This window comes from Miniopterus natalensis, chromosome 18, assembly GCF_054644295.1.
Source record: "Miniopterus natalensis isolate mMinNat1 chromosome 18, mMinNat1.hap1, whole genome shotgun sequence".
Classification (NCBI taxonomy): domain Eukaryota; kingdom Metazoa; phylum Chordata; class Mammalia; order Chiroptera; family Miniopteridae; genus Miniopterus; species Miniopterus natalensis.
Genome location: NC_142098.1, coordinates 37,193,906 through 37,213,658, shown reverse-complemented (window position 1 = coordinate 37,213,658; position 19,753 = coordinate 37,193,906). Strand labels below are relative to the sequence as shown.

Here is a 19,753-nt window from a genome sequence, read left to right as displayed (position 1 = left end):
CATATACCCCACCAACCTGCAGTCGGCCCAAGCCTTGAAGTCCCGCACATAAGGCCTGTGTACCTTCTGCAAATACATCCCACTAGGCCCACAGGCAAGTGGGCAGGAAGCGGATATTGGAGCCAGCACATAGGCTAGGTCTGTCCTGTCTCCTATCTGCCCACTGGATTTTTCTCCTGCAATGTGGTTATGAATGGAGATGAGAAGGGTGAGGATAATGTTCCTTAAGCTTTAATAGAACAACTTCACTCCTCCGGATTCACCGTTGAGCTGGCATGAGAAATACAGAGTGACTGTCAGCCACAAAGTCACACTTCAAGGTGGAGCCGACCCTCCTCCCCACAGTCACCACCAGGGCATTTTAGAGATAGCTGTCCAGGTCTCCTGGTGCCCATAAGCTATAAACTGTGCAGAGGTTTGAAGTGTCCTTGGCTAGTGTTCTCTTGGGCCCCAGAGCCTTGTACAAGACCACAGCAGAGGCAATTTGGAGAGGTTGTATAGTGATAAACTCCTGGGCGGGGGAGATGGGTCCATTTACCAGAGGAGGGAAGTGATCATGGTGGAGATGATGAAGGAGAGACCATGTCTATATTGGTTATCAGTCGTCAACGCAAATTCCCACAGTTTAAACAGTTTTGATACTTCTCAATACCTCTCACATGACTTCATGAAATTGCTTTTGTTGACTGAGCTTAAGTGAATCAGGAGGCTTTGCTAAAATGAGACATGGCAAAGTTTTATTCAAGGGTCCTAGGATTTGCAAATCTGAAACAACCAAGTAACACCCAGTGTGTTCCAAAGAAAACAGAGAAGCTGAGAGTTCTTATATTAAAATGTGCGTTGTTGAGAAGAATCAGTCGTGCATTCTTAGCCTCTGGATTGGTCCAAGATGGTAATCTCCTTGATGGCCCGTGGTCTGGAGAATTGACATCAGGTGGACTGGATACGAGAACATTCTTTCCTAAGGTCTTCATTCCCCCCAAGTCCTTTGGATGGTTATCGATAGAAATTTACATATCTCCAAACATGATGCATAACTGAAAAGTTCTAAAGTTTAAATCCTCAGGTTAAAGTACAATAAAATCTATCCCTTATGCGTCAGCCCACTTGGTTTACACCAGTTTCCTCAGCTTGACTCTACAGACTCCGTTTTCAGGCAGCTCAGCTATGCTGGCCTCCCCTGGTTTTCTTCCCTCACTTGCATACATTGGTGTGAATGCGTGTGCAGATGAAGCCCTTCCTTAAAAAGTCCTCTATGTAAACCCAAAAGTAAAGACAAAACTGTTACCTCATCTTTCTTGTAAGATACCACATAATACTCCCCTGAGGAATGTCATATTCCTGGATAGGGGAGAGCTTATTCTTTAAAACACTGCCATCTATAGAAATACATATAGTGTCATTCTGAAGAGTGGTTCATAAAACTTGAAAATCAGATGGTGAGTTTGCTGGAAAAAATTATTCTCAAAGACAGGCAGAAACGGTGGGATTGGGACAATAGACGAAAGTTACTCGCGATGCTAATGTTAAATCAAAGCCCAGTTTCATCTATGTTAACTAAAAGCAGTGTGTTCCTACAGACAAAATAGAAAGAGCCATTCAATAATTCCATTTTAGCTTTTGAAATAGAAAATTAATCAGTTTCTAAAGTAATTTTCTAAAACCAATTATCTATGTTTTTGCCTTACAGTGTTTAACATTTTTAAATATTCTATCAGGTCAAGAGAGCAATTTTCCGTTGGGCGGAGTCAGTGGGGCACAGGGGGTGGTAGGGGGTGTGAAACCCCGCCTCCTTCTCCCAGGATCCACCGCGGCTCCCCACAGGCCCCGCCCCCTGGTATTTAAACCCACCGCCAGCCGGGCAGGGCTCATAGTCTCCCCGAGGACAGCAGCGTCGGGACCCCGTCGTCTGAGCTGCCCGCGTCTGGAGCTTACAGCGTCCTGCGACCTGGAAGCAAATTCCGAGGACAGAGGACAGAGCACTTGGTAACTGAACGTCCGTCTGTCTGTCTGCTTTGTTGATTTCTGTGTTTGTTTGGAAGGCACATTCCCATTTCACACACTCACACACTCAGTCACACACATCACACATCACACACCACGCTCCCTCCATTGCTGTAATCAGAAGAGGGGCCAGGGTGTCCCGGGAGCAGCAGGTTTCTCAACCCAACGGGCACCTGAGGAGAGGGGAGTCATGCCCGGCCCCTCTCCCGAAGGGTCCCCCAGCCCCGACTCCCTGTGCTTCATGCCAATCTCACGCACCTTTTCACTCTCTCCGACGAGCTCGGACCGAAGGGACTTCTCACCAGGCTGTTGGTCGTCCTCCCCCACGGGGACAGCCGCCTCATTTCCACCATCGCCTCCACCGCACAGCCCCACACCGCCCTCTCCACATCGGGACGGACTGTCACCGGAGTCGCGTGGCTCTCGCCCAGCCCCTCCTGGCGCTCAGATCCGTCCTGCCCGGGAATAATATACCACATGTTTGTGCTGCGCCCCCTAGCCCTTCACCCCCAGGCCGCGGGGACCCGCCCCTGTCACCCAGCTTCCTGCGACAGTCAGCCCATCACGCACAGGACACCCCCACGAGCTCACCGACCTTGGGGGTTTACTCCCCTGTTTACACCACAGTGACCCGCAGACGTTCTCCGGTCCCGGACTCACGCGGCTTTACACCCGGACACAGCCCGGGCCTCACGGCCGGTCTCCGTCAGGGTCCTGCTCAAGGCAGCGGCCGCCACGAGCCAGTGTCGCGTTCATTTCTGCATGGCTCGGCTCGTGGTCGCACACCCAGCAGCAGGGGCCCTCTGGGGCCTCGCCCTCGCACGCACCGTTGCCCTCCCACCCGCTGCCACGCGCTCGCCCGCAGGCGCCGCGCTCCCAGCGGCCCGCTGCCCCGCCCCCGCCGGCGAGGCCCTTCCAGGTGCAGCGGGCCCCCTGCCTGCCCCCGGCCCCGCTGCCCCGCCCCCGCCGGCGAGGCCCTTCCCGGTGCAGCGGGCCCCCTGCCTGCCCCCGGCCCCGCTGCTCCGCCCCCGCCGGCGAGGCCCTTCCCGGTGCAGCGGGCCCCCTGCCTGCCCCCGGCCCCGCTGCCCCGCCCCCGCCGGCGAGGCCCTTCCCGGTGCAGCGGGCCCCCTGCCTGCCCCCGGCCCCGCTGCTCCGCCCCCGCCGGCGAGGCCCTTCCCCGTGCAGCGGGCCCCCTGCCTGCCCCCGGCCCTGCTGCCGCCGCCCCGCCGGCGAGGCCCTTCCCCGTGCAGCGGGCCCCCTGCCTGCCCCCGGCCCTGCTGCCGCCGCCCTGCCGGCGAGGCCCTTCCCGGTGCAGCGGGGCCCCCTGCCTGCCCGCGACCCTGCTGCCGCCGCCCCGCCGGCGAGGCCCTTCCCCGTGCAGCGGGCCCCCTGCCTGCCCCCGGCCCTGCTGCCGCCGCCCTGCCGGCGAGGCCCTTCCCCGTGCAGCGGGCCCCCTGCCTGCCTGAGGCCCTGCTGCCGCCGCCCCGCCGGCGAGGCCCTTCCCCGTGCAGCGGGCCCCCTGCCTGCCTCCGGCCCTGCTGCCGCCGCCCCGCCGGCGAGGCCCTTCCCCGTGCAGCGGGCCCCCTGCCTGCCCCCGGCCCTGCTGCCGCCGCCCCGCCGGCGAGGCCCTTCCCGGTGCAGCGGGGCCCCCTGCCTGCCCGCGACCCTGCTGCCGCCGCCCCGCCGGCGAGGCCCTTCCCGGTGCAGCGGGGCCCCCGGCTTGCCTGCGTCCTTGTGGGCGACGCTGCAGGCGACAGTGAGCACGTGTCTCTCCAGTGTACCCGAGTCGCTGCTGGGGGACCCCATAGCTCATATATAACATTCTGGGGGGAAACAAGTTGACTACAACACCCTGTGTCTCCCTTCACACGACTGCTCAGCCTCCCAGGGTGTCACCATTTCAAACCACCTTCCCCTCCTCATGTGGCTTCGGCTGGGTGGCTGCTGGCCCTCCTGTGCTCTGCCCTCGCTCTGCCCCCTCCGCCCGAGGCCAGGCCTTTCCTCTTTACTCCCTCTGCTCTCCTCCCTTTCTGCCACCTCTCTCATCACTTCACCTGTTCCTTCTCTTCCCCCCCCAAGGCGCCTAGTTTCCTCCCCACTCTCTCCCGCTTTAACCCTCCCCCCGGTTACCGCTTGCCCACTGGGCGCCCGTGTCCTAGCCCCTCCACTGTGGCCTGGTCGCCAGGGTCCCACCCCTTTCCCTTCCCTTAGACTCGCACTCTATCCCCCCTCTGCCGGTGACCCCGACCCTCCCCGCCCTTCTGTACCCTGAGGCACACTCGCCCTGGGACTGGAACCCACTCTATCGTGGGGTTTACTGTCACCCGAGGGCTTAGGAACGTCTGCCTGATGGTGAAGCTCTAGAGCGCCCTAAACCCAGTAGGCGTGTGTGAGCTCGCTGGGCCCCAGCTTTAAGCCCGTTTGGGAGCCTCTTCTTCTTAGGACAGTGGGTGGAGGAGACAGGGATGGTCCCCGGCCTGGGGCCCCATGGGCCTGGCTGAGGTCTGGGTCTGGGAGCCCAGGGCAGGTGGTGACTCTGTAAATGCGTGAAAGTCCTGGTCTTTAGCTCCCAACCTCTGTCACTCAGGGCTGAGTCACATAAGGAATCAGGTGACAAGGGTACAGGGTCACCCCAGCAAGTGTCCCTCATCCTGACAGGTGCTCAGAGAAACTGACCTTTGGCCTCCATCAAACAATATCAAGGTTGGATATTTTATTCAACCTGGCCGACTCAGAGTTCTCTGCATCAAGGATGGGAAATGCAATATTTGGTTTAAGGATCTGTTTATTTTTTGTTTGTAATTGTTAGTAATTAATGTAAATACTAGATATAAAGTTTTATTTTTAATCTTCGAATGTTTCCATTTTTTATATTGGCATAGCTGATAATTTCCATTACTTTGTTTTGGATTTATATTGATTTTATATATACAAAGGACACATTGTAACTATAGGTAGCTCGGAATAAATAACATCTAAAGCAAAGCTCCTCCCCATCCTCGGCCCTTGTCTTCCTCTCAAAAAACACACAGTGGACCGTGCCTAGTGTGACCTTCCAGAAGGCCCTGTGCTGAGAAGGCCATGTCTGCCCTGACGAGATGGGCGGCAACAGGTGACCAGGACGCAGGGACTCTGCTCTGGGGCCCCCAGCTCAGACCCTGCCCCTGCTGTTTAATTGGGTGATGCTGTGAGTGATGGTTGCTTTTGTGCCTCAGTTTCCTGAATTGGAAAATGATGAAAACCAGATAAAATGAATCCATAATTGTAAAGGATTTCGACCAATGCCTGGAGTATATGAAACATTGTGTGTTTATTGAAACATAAATGGTTTTTGTTTGTTTTAAACTTACACACATATATCTTTCACTCTTTGGCCATTTAAAAAAAAATTTTTTTAATCCTCAGCCTAGGATTTCCAGCCCCCCCCCCCCCGATTGTTTTTCAGAGAGTGTGGCAGAGAGGGAGGGAAGAGAGAGAGAGAAACATTGATGTGAGGGAGACACATTGACTGGTTGCCTCCCCCTAGTGACTAAAAATGATGAGCTCTCGTGTTCTGATTGGTCATTTCTATATTTTCTTTAAAGGACTGTTTGTGTCCTTCACCATTTTTTTTTTAAATACTCACCTAGGATGTGTTCTTATTGACTTTAGAGAGAGAGAGAAAGGGGGAGAGAGAAATGTCCATTGGTTGCCTCCGGTACGTGCCCCAACTGGGGATCGAACCCACAACCTTTCATTGTACGGGACGACTCTCCAACCATCTGAGCCACCTAGCAAAGGGCGGAGGATTTGGGGTGAAACACTCAAGGTCATTGTCTACCCGGGTTCTTCTGTATCACTGTCACCTCCTAGTTGTATTTCCCTATGTCCATCTAGGAGGAGGGGCTTGGGATCTCTCTTTGCACAGACCTGGGGCTGAGTTCAGGTTATAGGGACGGTGGACATCAGCTGAATCTGCATAATGTGGCCACCTCCAAGACGTGCCTAAGGATGGGACACCCCTTCACCCCAGTGTCCCCACCTGGGGAATCCTCTACCACGCCTGGTATGTAACTGGGAAGGTGGGATGACTCATTCCTTGGGTACTTCTCCATGCCTTTGCTGGATAGAGTCCAGTTTTTTAAATGGAAAATGTTAAATCTTTTCAGTTCGACAGTGTCATACCTGGGCATGTCTGGAGGCTCAGCATGGAGCATGTCCAGCCCGCCAGAGAGTTTATCAGCCCCATCACCCCCTCTTGTGTTGGGTTCAGTGGTTTCTGTTTCCTGCGGCCGAGCATTTGAAGCAGGGAAAGGACGTGGTGTGTCATCCAGGTGGTGACCGTTGAGAGCCCTGCTGCCGGTAACTGGCATGAGGCCTGACTCCCTGAAGAATGCAGGTGGGGCTAAAGAGCCACCTCCCCATGCAGTCAGCACGTAGGACGGGCCTGTGGCACTGGGCAGACCCCGCCTGCATACCTGACATTCCTGGAGCACAGGAAATTCCTCCAAGGTCTCTCCTGTCCCCAGGCAGGTGGAAATAACACCCCGATGCTGCCAGGAGGGAGGTTCAGCCTCTTTAGCTGCTGGGTCACCGGGGAAGCCAGGGGAAACCTGTGACAGGAGGAAACCCCATCTCCTTTTCTGTTTCAGTTTCCAGAAGCACAGATCTGCTGGCAGCACCTGGGAGCTGGGGGATGTCCCACCTGGGGTTTGACACCAGGCCTGCTTGCCCTTCCCGAGGGGCTGGGCCTCGGACTGGGGGAGCCCCCTGGCTGGTGCTGGGTGTGTGAGTCCAGCCCAGGCCGCGTCTGTAACCTGCAGAGGGGCCTCGTGGCGGGCTCCTCCTCACATAAAGGGACCTGGGCGGAGGGAATGAAATGAAAGGCGTTTCAGTAGCTCTTGTTTCCCATGAGAACCTGAGTGTCCTCTGGTCTTTGGAAGATACAGTGTCCCCAACAACTGGGCACTTGTCTGTGGCCATGGCAGCTCTGGTCCCCAACATCACAGAGCTTTAAGTCCAGTAGAGGAGGCCGATTGGCCCCAGACAGTGACCATGAGACTGGGCAGTGCAGAGGAGGCTGGGTATTGGAGTTTTGTTGTTGGTGGTGGTGGTTTTGGGTCTTTAGGGACCTATCTGGATACAGGACAACCCCTCAGGAGGGAATTTCTATGGATATTAGGAAGAATCACACAGCACTAATTTATATGCAATAAAGTTTATTATACACACAGGAGACAACGTTGGGGTTGGGATTACCCAAGGAGGACTCAGGTTTCATCCGAGTGAAGTGAGGGGAAGCAGGGCGGTTGCCATGGCTTTTATTCTGACTAGGAGTTGGGGCAGATCTTGCTTTTTATGGTTTGAACTTCCCTTAGGGGTGAGGGGAGGCTGACCCAGATGTGGTGCTGAAGGAGGGCTCATAGGCTTTGAAAGCTCTCAATGGAACAGCAAAAAGGGAGCCTTCCTCTTGATTACAGGGCGTTGAACAGGGCTCTGTAAAGGAGGTCTGTTTCTTTGGTTTCATTTCTCCATTGATGAAGTTCCTGCAGGTGCTCCCATTTTTATATTACTAATAAAGCTTAGCTAGCCCTCATAATGGTCTACATGGACATATAGACGTGATGTGGTCTTTAGATAGTTAGCATTTCTTTCAGGCAGCAATGATTTGTCTCCCAAGAGTCGATCTCTTCTTAATTTTTTTATGAGAGTTTATTTGAGACAAACTGACAACAGATGCCAGGGACCAAAATCTCAAATCTTCCCTGATTTCTTGTTTTGTAACCTACACACTGGGAGGAAGAAGCGAGGCCATGTCCTCTTTGAGGGCCCAGAGTTGAACCCACATTTCCCATGGGGCCAAGACAACTGTGTAGGTACAAGCCACAAAATAAAATCAGTTATTCGCTCAGTATTGCCAGGAACCTACACATATTTGAAGTGTATTCAAATATTTTGTATTTTGAAATAAAGTTTATTTAAATTCATGTCCCTTTTACTGTCCCTCTTTTATTTTTCATGATTTTATATATATATATATATATATATATATGTCTTTATTGATTTCAGAGAGAGGAAGGGGAGGGGGAGAGAGAGAGAGAAACATCAATGATGAGAGAGTCGTTGATCGGCTGCCTCCTGCACGCCCCCGACTGGAGATCGAGCCCACAACCCAGACATGTGTCCTGACCGGGAATCGAACTGCAACCTCCTGGATCCTAGGTCGGTGCTCAACCGCTGAGCCACACCAGCTGGGCGACTTTTATCTTTTTTACAGCAAAATTGCCTTAAGGTCAATTAGTTATGGGGCAAAAATATTTGCAGCAAAAATGCTTGCAGCAAGATGACTATGGTGAAAATATCAGGCACGTATTTTTTGACACCTTCGGGGGAGACAGAGGTAGGACTCAAACCTGGGCCCTCCGACCCCAAAGCCTCAAGCTGCTGAGTTACAGGCTCTCGGTGCCCACACCCCCCGGGACCAGCCGCTGCCCTCCAACCCTCCCAGCCTCCCAGGCCGCCCGCCCTGGCCTGCCCCTGGGCCTGATTCAGCTGTTCTGGGAGACTGGGCTGCAGGCCAGGAGGATGGGCTGGGTCCTCTCAGAAACTCTAGCTCAACTCCTGCTCCTCTCTCTGACCCTGGCTCCCTGCTCCACCTCACCCTCTTCCCAGCAGAGACAGCCAGGCTGGGTGCCAGGCCTGCCTTCAGCCTCTCACAGGAGCTGGATCGCTTTTAGAAACCTCGGTGCTTCCAGGATACTCATTCACTTTCCATTCTAAAAAAAATTGCCAGCTACTGTGGGTGCCCTGGAGGAGGAGAGCGGCTGGGTGTCAGTGAAGGGATGGGAGAGCCGCGGGAAGCAGAATATGGGAGCCATGGTAGGTGATGGGGAGGACCTGTGGGTCCACGGAAAGAGGTGGGTGTCTGAGGGACTGCGGGATGGGCTTGAGGAACGGGGTGGGTGTGGGCAGGAGGCAGGTGAGGGTGCTGGGAAGCATCAGGTTCATGCTGGCCTTATGAAACCTGTTTGGCTCATTCCTTCATGTCCCATTTTCTGCTCCAGTTTGTATAAGAGTGTTGCTTTGGGTACAGGTGCCCTGGGTTCCTGCAGTCTTCCAGGATAGAGACCAAGGGAGATCACCTGACACCCACAGAGACAAAGGTTTATTTAAGCTCCTGCACAGGGAAGCCAGTGCCAAAAGGGAAAGGAGACTGGCTGCTTCCCGTCAGAGGCCCTCTAACCTTTGGGGAGAATTTAAAGAAGTTTAGGCGGGAAAAGTTCCCACCTAAGCATGTAGAGGCAGGGGCTTCGGGCGCTTTCTCAATGTAACCACAGGCTTCTCGCCAGGCTTGTCTTATTAGCATATTAAGTACCCACCCAAGGGTGTGTGTTCTAGTATTTAAATGTGGGAGGGTCACCCAAAGGATAGTGCTCATTGCTGGGGGGGGGGGGGGAACTAAGCCCCCCGGAGTAAATCCTGTGGAGGGCAGGCCTAGGGCAGGTGTTAGGGGGAGGGGCCTGCCCATCTCAGTTTTATGCTTAAACTTTTCTAAGAGTTAATCAACGATGCCAATGGGGCCTGGGGCTTTCTTGGTGAGAAGTATTTAAACATTTCTCCAAAGATGATATACACGCAGCCACCAAGGCCATGAAAAGACGATGGACATGCTGAGTCATTAGGGGAGGGGAGTGGAAACCACAGGCCTCTTCACACCCACCTGTACACGGCGTTCATAGCTCAGTTATTCCTAATGGGCTAAAATGGGCAGTGACCCGAAGGTCTGTCCACTGCTGAATGGCAGTGTGTGGGCCTCCGCTGTTGGTGGGAATGCTGGGGCCCTCGCCTGGGCCACTGTTCCTTGTGGCGACCGCCGTAGACATTTCCTCCACTGCAGTCATGTTGTTCCCCCCCCCTTCGAGTTATGATTGCAGGTTACGGCTCAGCAAAAACCATTAGAGAACTGTTAAGAACAAGATGGATTACTCACAGGTCCTGGAGGGTGCACGGCATGCCAGAGGCCACACAGCGAGTGGGGGGGAGGCGTGGACCTGGGGTTCAGCCTTTATTAGAGCCCAGGGGTGGGTGTCTAGGGTTTGGAGGGTTCACTCTTTATTGGCGAATTTAAAGCATAAGAGCAGGAATCAGCGCAGAAAGGGGACGCACGGGGCACCAAGCTGTCAGTTATCTAGGCTCCCCGGGACTTTTCTAGAGGGAAAAGTGATGGGTGTGAGCTATTGTTTCCTTATCTGCTCGTTTTGCTAGTAGCTGTGTCATTCTTCTGGCAGTTTGTTTCCTGTAGATGGGTGCCTTTGATATGATGACTCGGCTTAACGTCAGGCATTTACAATACAATCGGAAGCTTAATGCCAGCCACCTTCAGCACAGGGAGTGAACCAGACGTGCACGGCCACCAGGAACCGTGACTGCCACTGAGAGGAACGCCGATGCATGCTACCACCCAGGTGGACATGGAAAACCTGAAGCTGAGTGGAAGACACAATGACCCAGCACAGGCAAATCCACGGAGACAGAGCAGATCGGGGCTGTGAAGCGGCTGGGGAAAGGGTGCTTGGGGGTGACTGCTGATGGGTGCGGGCTTTCTTGTTGGGCCGAAGGAAATGTTTTACAATTAGTGCTGATGGTTTCACACTATAAATATATACACTTAAACCCACCGATTAAAAGAATTAAATCAAAAACTCTGTTATGTGAATTTTACTTTAAAATATTAATAGTAAAAAGTTAAAACTAGGCACTGAAAAAACAAAACAAAAAAACAGCCATAGATTTATTAGCTCCATGGCTGTCATCGAAGTACCGTGGGGTCAGGCAGTGTCTCCGCTTGGTTGGCACGCCACGCATTTTTAAAAACTGAGCTGCCCTGGCCCAGTGGTTCGGTTGGTTGGAACATCACGCCAATGGACCAAGGTTTGGGGTTCATTCCCAGGTCAGGGCACACAGAAATCAACCAATCCATGTTTCTCTGTCCCTCTCTTTCTCTCTCTCCCTCTCCCCTTTCCTGGCTCTCTCTAAAATCAATTAAAAAACAGTAGGCTAATTGTGTATGCAGTTACGTATCTTTGGGGTGTTTTTCCCTTTAACACTATGTTGCGAACATTTTCCATGTCATTCCAAAGTCTTTAAAATATATTTAAAAAAACAAAAGACATTGGACTAAAAATCTTGAGACACTCAGACACTGCACTAATTTTCTGCCATTAGAAAGTCAGGTGAATCTATGGGGCCTGACACAGAAAGATTTCTAAACTTTTTTTATGTTGAAAAGGCAAAATAATGCAAGTTATTTATACATGTAAGTTAAAACAGAGAACAAAATGTTTATTTTTCAATGAGCACTGACACGTGTGAAATGTTCCAAGCACTGAGTCAAATACTGACTCACTTGATGGTTTTCATCACCATTTCACAGATGAGGAAATTGAGGCCTAGAGGCAATCATCCCTCCCAGAGTCCCATAGTAAATAGCAGGGGCGAGGTCTGACCTGGGGACACCAGAGCAGAGCTCCTGCTCCCCCAGCACCTGCCACCTCCATCATGGCCCTGCACACATGCTCTTCTAGGCACAGAACCTTCTGGGGGGTCACACTGACACTGTCGATACTTTGGTTTTAAGGGGAGGAAGACAGGGCCGAGAATGGGAAGGAGCTTTGCTTTTTATTTTATTTCCATGCAGAGGATTCTGGAAAGGGACAGGTCTAGATGTAGTAACACAAAATAGAGAAAAAGTGAGTGGACAGCCCCTCTTGCTCTGGCCTCCTCAGGGGAAACATAGTCAAGAGTTACTTCAGGGCCCCTCTAGTCAGCGGTGGTGGGTGGGGGACCTGACAGCCTGGAGATGGTCGAACCTTCAATCAAAGGCCATTTCTGCTTCAGCTCCTCAGCCTAGCCACACCCATGAGCCCCACATTTCCCCCAAGGTCAGGGAGGGCACTGGGGGGGGGGCGTGTTCCTCTGAAGCCCGTTTGGGGACACCCCACTGCAGTGACCCAGAAGTCCCTGCATTTTCTGTCCAGTCTTCATAGGATTGTTTACAAATAAAATTAATACACGGAAAAGAGTTTTAATTTCTTTCACAATTTAGTCTGGAGAGAACAGAAGGCATTTGCGACCTCTGTCCAGGGTCCTGGACGTCCCTCGACCGGACCGAATCATTGCCCTAGACTGGGGGGGGGGGGGCGCCGTGCGATCCTCAGGGTGTGTCCTGGGCACCCCTTCTCCCTGAACCCGGGTTCCTCTTTCGCGAATGTGACTGCGGTTGCCTCCCGTGTATTGTAGTTGGGAGAGTCCAGGGCCTCGCGGAGGAATTTCCACGCGCGGTTTGGGGTGAAAGTGGACAACTGGAAATGCTGGCACCTCTTTGGATTATTCTGAGACTTTTGTCTTCTTCGAGGTAGTAAATTCTCCCTGTGTGAGAGTCCCAGCCTCCCGCAGCACAACTCACTGGTGGTGGGGACTAGTGGAGAGTCCAGCCCTGGGCTGAGTTGAAGGAGAGGCTAATTTTCTGTCCCCTGCGCCGGGGACTCCCTGGGTCACACTCAGAGCCACCCGAGGGCACCGAGCCCGCAGCCCGCCAGGGGCCGGCCCGGCTCTGCCTCCACCGGGAGCCCGTGGGGGGGGGGGCTCAGATCGCGCACAGCCCCCTCCCTCCCGCCCCGTGGGTGCCCCCCTCCCTGTCTCACGTCCGGTGAGGTGGAAACAAGAGCCTGGTTCAGGGACGGAATTGTTACTCAGTGAAAGCAGCACATCATGGGAACCCCTTGGCATTTGTGGGATAAGTGGGCATATCTTGCAACCCCTGGAAGCCAGAGAAAGGACCCCATGTCCACCATTCATGACCCTTCCCAACAGTGCAGGAGCCACGACAGACTGTGTAAGGTTTCAAAGTTTATTAAGCGCCCTGTGCTTGCACCGGCGGGGGCAGGGGGCTGCGGCGAAGGGAGTGGAATTCAGGACACTGCTCCGGCCGGGCCTCCGGCTCTCCATCAGCAAACAATCTCCCCCCTCGGCACCACAATCTCCCCCCTCGGCACCACAATCTCCCCCCTCGGCACCACAATCTCCCCCATCGGCACCACAATCTCCCCCCTCGGCACCACAATCTCCCCCCATCGGCAACACAATCTCCCCCCATCGGCAACACAATCTCCCGCCATCGGCAACACAATCTCCCCCCATCGGCAACACAATCTCCCCCCATCGGCAACACAATCTCCCCCCCCATCGGCAACACAATCTCCCCCCATCGGCAACACAATCTCTCACGATTGCCCAGAATCAGAAAGGGCCCGGTGGCTGACTCAGGACCGACTCAGGGCGTCGGGGGAGGAGGCTGGGACCGGCAGGTTGAGTCAGCGAGTCCCGCCCCGGAGCCCAGCCGACGGGAGCGCCCTGCTCCACGCCCACAGACGAAGCAGAGCCCACCGCCATCCGGGCCCCCGGCCCTCCGTCAGATGACACTGCGGAGAGAGAAGGCCAGAAATGGAGGGACAGACATTACGGACAGAGGAGTGGAAAAGAGCGGCGCAGAAGGCAGCAAAGAGGGTGAGAGGAATAAAAACAAAAGGAGAGACAAAGGGGGAGGGAGTTTGGATAGAGCAGGGGGACAGGGACGGGGGGACAACCAGGACAGGGCAGGGAGGTTGTGTCACGGACGGACCGGGTATCCAGACCCTCCCCGGCCTCCCTGCACACCCTATTCTTGTTAAGGGGACAGGACCTTACCTGGAACAAATGCTGTCACCCAAGGATGGGGCCAAGGAACACTCCTGGCCTTTCACCTTCACCACGAAGGCCTCCTGGGGTCTGAATGACCAGGGACAGCACTGCTCGAAGCAGACCCTGAAGGTGCAGTTTCCACACTTTCGGGTCCTGCTCAAGGGCACCACAGCGTCGTCATAGCAACAGTGCTGCTGCGGGTCGTAGAACTTGTCCCCACATGTTGTGTGTGACTGGCACAGCATCAGGTGAGTGCCTGCGCCTGTGGGGGACACTGGAGGAGGCAGAGCTGGTGTAGCCCAGACCAAAGTGCAGGCGGGGCCCAGCCTGGGGCCCTCCGGGAGCCACCCCCCACCCCCAAGTGTCCCTGTCCCTCCTGGGCTCACCTGGGGCTCCGTGTGAACAGAGCAGGCTGGCGATGCAGAGAGCGGCGGAGACAGCTGTGGGGGAGGAGATGGGGAGGGGCGGCTGAAGGGACAGCCTTGGGTCCACCTCGGGGAGCCCAGCCTGGGGCGGGGCAAAGGCTGAGGGGGGGTGTCTGTCCTGACTGAGTTTCAGGGAAAGGTTAGGAGCTGTCCAGGGTGGGATCTAGTCACCTGTGTTGAGGTGTCTTGGGATTATGGACCTGTGGAAGGTGAGGGGTGCTGGCAGGGTCTTGGGAGAAATGGGTTTAGGGTTCTGGGGAATGTGGGTGTCTCCTGGGCAGGAGGCTCAGGGGCAGCCCGGCTCCCAGGGGGCTGACCAGGGTTGCTATGGAGATGAGCCACGGTGAGGTCTGGAGGACTGTGTGTGGGAAAGTGGGATACGCGTGGCGCTGGGCAGGGTTTCGGAACCGAATCAGAGAAGTGATGGAGATGAGAGTGGGGATGGGGATCTGCTGAGGCCCGGCGCTGAGGCCGAGGATCAGGCTGAGGTAGGGATGGGGGGTGGCTGGCGTTGGAGCTGGGCTCCGAGGGAGTTGGGGTTGGGTTCTCCTTACCCGGGATGTAGCATCGGGGACCCATGGCTCGGTCGGCTGCAGGATCCTAGGATGGTCTGCCGTTCCCAGCAGTGCTTTTATCTCTGACAGGTGGGTGATGTCATCGAGCCTCCTGCCTTCTGGCCAGGCCTGCAGAGACACGCTGGGCCCTTGGGTCAGAAGGATCCACACGGCATCTCTGGCACGGTGGAACCCTCTGAGAGCCAGGAGAGGACGGATGCCTCCCCCATACCCTCCCCAGATGCCTCCCACTCACCCAGCCCCACGGCCTCGTCAACAAGCAGGGTGGCACAGGACTTGTCTCGGAGCCATCCCGTCTCCCAGATGAGTCCATCAGACAGGTTTCCATCCCATCCTGAGCCGCCTGCTTTCCCCACTTTCTTTTGCACGTTGCTAACCTCTTACATCCTTTGGGAGGAGCTGCCAGCTCCCTGACTTCACAGCCTAGGCCAGGACCTGCTCATTAAACCACAGCTCAGGGTATTCAGGTGAAAGAGATGAGTTTTTACACTTGGCAATTCCAGGTTGAACAAGGTTGGGGGAAGGAGGAGATATTTATGTGTGGGGGGGTGCTGGGGTAGCTCATGAAACAGAACCCTGGGAAAGGGCCTGGGGGACCCCTGGGACCCACTCACCCAGGGTGCTCTTACCCGGCTCCTTCTCTGTCACTTCATTAGTGTCATTTATTGAGGAGCACCTGTCCACTTAGCAACTTATATGGCCCAGGCTTTGTTTCAGACACAGGTAAGAGAGGGGCGAGTGGGCCATTAAAAAGTCACAATTTCATGGAATTGATGAGAGGGATGGCGGAAGGGAGGGGGGCCTGGGAGAGGAAGCAAGTGAGAAGAGTCTTGGTCTGGTTGTTGTGGTCAAATCATTATGAGTATTACTTGTCTATAAAGTTCTGTGAGAGAAATTCCACCACCTTCAGCAGATTCTCCAAGGCTTTGGTCCTTAGCAGGCATGTTCAGAGGGAGGTGGGTGTGGGATTTGCCCTGAAAAGAGAGAACCACGTTGGGGTCAGGAAGTGAAGTCAGTTTTGTGAGTTCAGGTCATCCCACGAGGTGAGGACTGGAAGCCCCTCCCCCAGCTCCTGCAGGAATTCCTCTCCTAGGGACACCCAGCCACATTTCAGTATGGACAATGTTCTCTTTGGGGCCCAGAAAGGGTGACCTGTCACTATTTTATTTTTTTTTAAATCCTCACCCGAGGTTATTTTTCCATTGCTTTTCAGAGAGAGTGGAAGGGGGAGAGAGAGAGATGTGAGAGAGACACATTGATCGGTTGCCTCCCACATGAGCCCCAACCTGAGCCAGGGATGGAGCCTGCAACTGAGATATGTGGCCTTGGCTGGAATTGAACCCGGGACCCTTCAGTCTGCAGGCCCACACTCTAACCACTGAGCCAAACAGGCTAGGGCGACCTGTCACTCTTGCAGGCACATGAGACACTCTACACCTGTCATTTGAAAACTTCCTGCCTCCCAGGTCTCTGCTTGTTCAAGGGAACCTCCAAAACTCACTTTCCCAGACTCTCCGCCATGTGGAGTCCAGGTCCAGGAGGAGGCTCCTCCAATAAGTACATGTATTTCAGACAGAAACCAAGGTACAGATGTGAACATCTGGGATGGCTCCAGGCAGGCTGGGACCCGGGCCGATTTCCTCTGCCAAAATCTGAGGTGCCAGCAGGGTCGGGGAGAAAATGTTTCCCAGGGAACGTTGGGGTTTTGTGTGCATACAAGCACACAGCTGAGTCACTAACTGGCAGGAAAGTGGAGGGAGATCAGGACAGGGCAGGGATCTGGAAGGCTGTGTTGAGAAGACAGCTGCTTCTGAGGTCTCTGGACACTGGCGGCCATGAGCTCAAAAGCATTGAGGCTTTGGGGTGAGAGTCTTGGGTTTGTACCCTCCTAGGCCCCTTCTCAAGGCATCAGAGACGCCTTCTCACACAGTCCTGTCCACTTCCACCTCCAGCTCCCTCAGAGACCCCTTCCTCTTGTGTCCACCATGGGACCACACAGTCTGGGGACAGTTCTGTCTTCTGCATGAGAGTCCACCTCTGTGAGGCAGGGTTGGGCCTGTCTTGGTTGAAGCAGTCATTAGATGTTGAGATTCTGCCTCTATCAATGTCTAGAAAAGCTTCTGGCTCTCTGGGTAGTTAAGGGTAAGATTCTGACCTCAAACAGCCATCTGTTTTATTTTTTCATCCTGCTCCCCAGTCCTACCGGTCAGTGACACAGGCTGGGACAGAACCCAGGACTCCTGAACCCCAGTCCAGGAGCCTCCATGCACCCCTGGCCCAGCCCCCCTGGGAAGGACAGGTAGGCTCCGTTCACAGACGCCCTTGGACCAGACCCAGCTGGATGCTCCAGGGCGCCTGGTCGAGGCTGACAGAGCTGGGTTCTTGGGTATGAAGCCCAGGAGGACACTGGGATTTCCTACTTTCACTTGCTTCTCTCTTGGCATCCCTTTATCCCCAGGAATTAATTGAATATCCCTTCAGCCCGCATCTGGGTGTTATTTCCATCTGGCCTCGGGGAGCTCCCTTCCCAGGGCACAGGCAGGAATGTGGTGGTTTCGGGTATTGAAAGAATGTCAGGTATGCAGGAGGAGGGGCTGGGGCTCCCCAGGGACAGAAGCTCCTCCTCTTCTGATTGATGAGGGAGCTGTGTCACTTCTTTGCTCCAACTGCGTTATCAAGATTTTAGTAACTGTCCCCTCTCCCTGTGAAGGGACTTCTGGTGACCAAAAAATGGATGGAAGAATGGACGGTCTGGCCCCACCCCAGCCCTAGTTGGATCCTCCCAGTAAAACAGTGAATTGAGAGCCTACTTGTCATAAGAGGGGCCGGAGGAGCAGGCTCTAGGCTGTGGCCCCCGGAATGGCACTATTGATGTGACTCAGAGATTTGGATAACACCCTGCAGCCGCGGCAGCCTTTGGCATCTCAGAGCTATCGCCTAGACTCGCGGCTGGGGCTGGGAAAACATCTGGTGCCTGCTTTGGTGCGCTGCCCAGGGACACGAACCAATGCACGAACAAAGTCATTCCAGCTGCAAGGCCCTCTGGGAAAGGGATTTAGATCGAGTTGAACCAGACCAGCCTCCACTAGCACTAGCAGGCGGGGATCAGAACCACACTGTAAAGTGAAGGTACTCAGGGAAAGTAACATTCCAGCAACAAATCACGAAGCAGACCAAGGTGGTCAGCACCAGCGGCGTGGACAGTTCCTGCTGCTCTCTGGCCACGGGCGCGGCATTGGAACCATTTCACTCTCCATTTTCATATGTGCGCTAAAACACACGTACCGTAAAGCTTACCATTTACCCGCTGTACATTTAGTGGCATTCAGCACATTCAAGATGTTGTGTGACCGTCACCAGAATATTTTCATCGTGCTGAAAGAAAACCCCACACTCATTGAGCCACCCGATTTTCAGTCCCTAGGAACCACTAACCTGCTTTCGGTCTCCATGTATCTGCCTATTTTGGATTTTCCAGATAGAAAGGTACAATATATGCCCTGTGTCTCGCTTCTTTCGCTGATCACAGTGTTCCCGAGATTCATCCATGTCGTAGCATGGATCAGTACTTCATTTCTTATGAGAAAAAATATTGCATTATATGGATATACCACATTCAGTTTAACCATTTCTTAACTGATGGATGTTTGTGATGTTTCCACATTTTGACTCTTGTGACTAATGCTACAATGAATATTTGCGTACAAGTGATTTTTGAACAACTGTTTCAGTTTCTTAAGTTCTATACCCAGGAGCAGAGCTGCTTGTTCACATGCTAATTTTATATTTAACTTCTGAAGGAAAACACAATTGTCCACAGAGGTTGTATCATTTTACATTCACACTAGTAAAGCATGATGTTTGCAATTTCTCCACACCTTTACCAACCCCTTTTTTCTATTTTAAGAATTATCATCATTCTAGTGAATGCAACGTTGTAGGTCCTAGTAGTTCTGATTTAAATTTCCCTTTTAAAAATGACTGAGAAGAGTGACTCAAGATGGTGACACAGCCCGGCCGGGCGTGGCTCAGAGGTTGAGCGTTGACCTAGGATCCAGGCGATCCGGGTTCGATTTCCGGTCAGGGCACATGCCCGGGGCGATCCCCAGTTGGGGGCGTGCAGGAGGCAGCCGATCAATGACTCATCATTGATGTTTCTGTCTCTCTCCCTCTCCTTTCCTCTCTCTGAAATCAATAAAGATATTTAAAAAAAAAAAAAAGATGGTGACACAGAGGGACCCTAAATTCACCTCCTCCCGTGGGCACAACGTTAGGAAATACACACACTCACAAATAAAGAAAAGAAACACCAAAAATGTAAAACATGGTGGGGGAGTAAAAATGTGACTTTAGAATGTGTTCAAACTTAACTTGCTATCTACTTAAGTCGACCCGTGTACATGCAGGCTGATAAATGTGAGCCTCACGGTAACCTCGAAACAAAACCTACAGTAGGTGCGTAAAAGGTGATGAGAGTGAAATCTAAGCATAACACTAAAAAAGTCACCAAACCAGAAGAAAAGAGGGCAGAAGAAGAAAGAATGGAGCACAAAGCAACCAGAAAGCAGTGGGCAAAGCGGCAGTTAGTGCATCCCGAGGGGCCAGCACCCTCTCACCCCAGTGACAGCCACCTGAGCAGAGGAGGGCACAGGGCACCCCTTGGGGCCGTCCCACTGTCCCAGATTGCAAGAGCCGACGGTGCCTTACCGCCTGACCCCGCAAGCCCCCGACTTGCCCCGTGTTCTTCGTAAGTTTCACACTGTCCCGAGGGAGCAGGTCAAGGCGCTGTCCCAGCTCCCACTCCCACCCCGGGCCAGGGCGCAGTCCCTGCTCAGCCCACCACCCGAGGTGTGATTCAGGCGACAGGGACTGCCATAGTCGATAGTCGGCGACCTTTTATTTATAGATTCGGAAAGTCTAATTTGAATAAGTGGACAAAATGAGAAACTTGCCAGGTTTCTGGGGTCGCTCCTGAAACCAGGACAGGAACTCAAATGCCAAAAGGACACTCTGCCTACTTCCGTTTTGTCC

General features: G+C 53.8%; 1 protein-coding gene across 1 annotated transcript; it reads right to left on the bottom strand.

The window, feature by feature from the left end:
* Positions 1-13,453: 13,453 nt before the first annotated feature.
* Positions 13,454-14,726, bottom strand: IGFL1 (IGF like family member 1). The gene is made up of 4 exons (XM_087827441.1): positions 14,702-14,726; positions 14,109-14,162; positions 13,729-13,996; positions 13,454-13,463 (listed from the first exon to the last, which is right to left on the bottom strand). The coding sequence occupies exons 1-4, from the start codon at positions 14,724-14,726 to the stop codon at positions 13,454-13,456; spliced, it is 357 nt and encodes a 118-aa protein (XP_087683567.1).
* Between the last annotated feature and the right edge of the window lie 5,027 nt (positions 14,727-19,753).

Excerpts from the sequence above, each read along its gene's own strand:
- IGFL1 (XM_087827441.1), bottom strand. The coding sequence starts at position 14,726 with ATGGGTCCCCGATGCTACATCCCGG. Across the intron at positions 14,163-14,701 it reads TCCCCGATGCTACATCCCGG|CTGTCTCCGCCGCTCTCTGC; the intron begins GTAAGGAGAACC and ends CCTCCCCCACAG. Across the intron at positions 13,997-14,108 it reads CTGTTCACACGGAGCCCCAG|TGTCCCCCACAGGCGCAGGC; the intron begins GTGAGCCCAGGA and ends TGCCTCCTCCAG.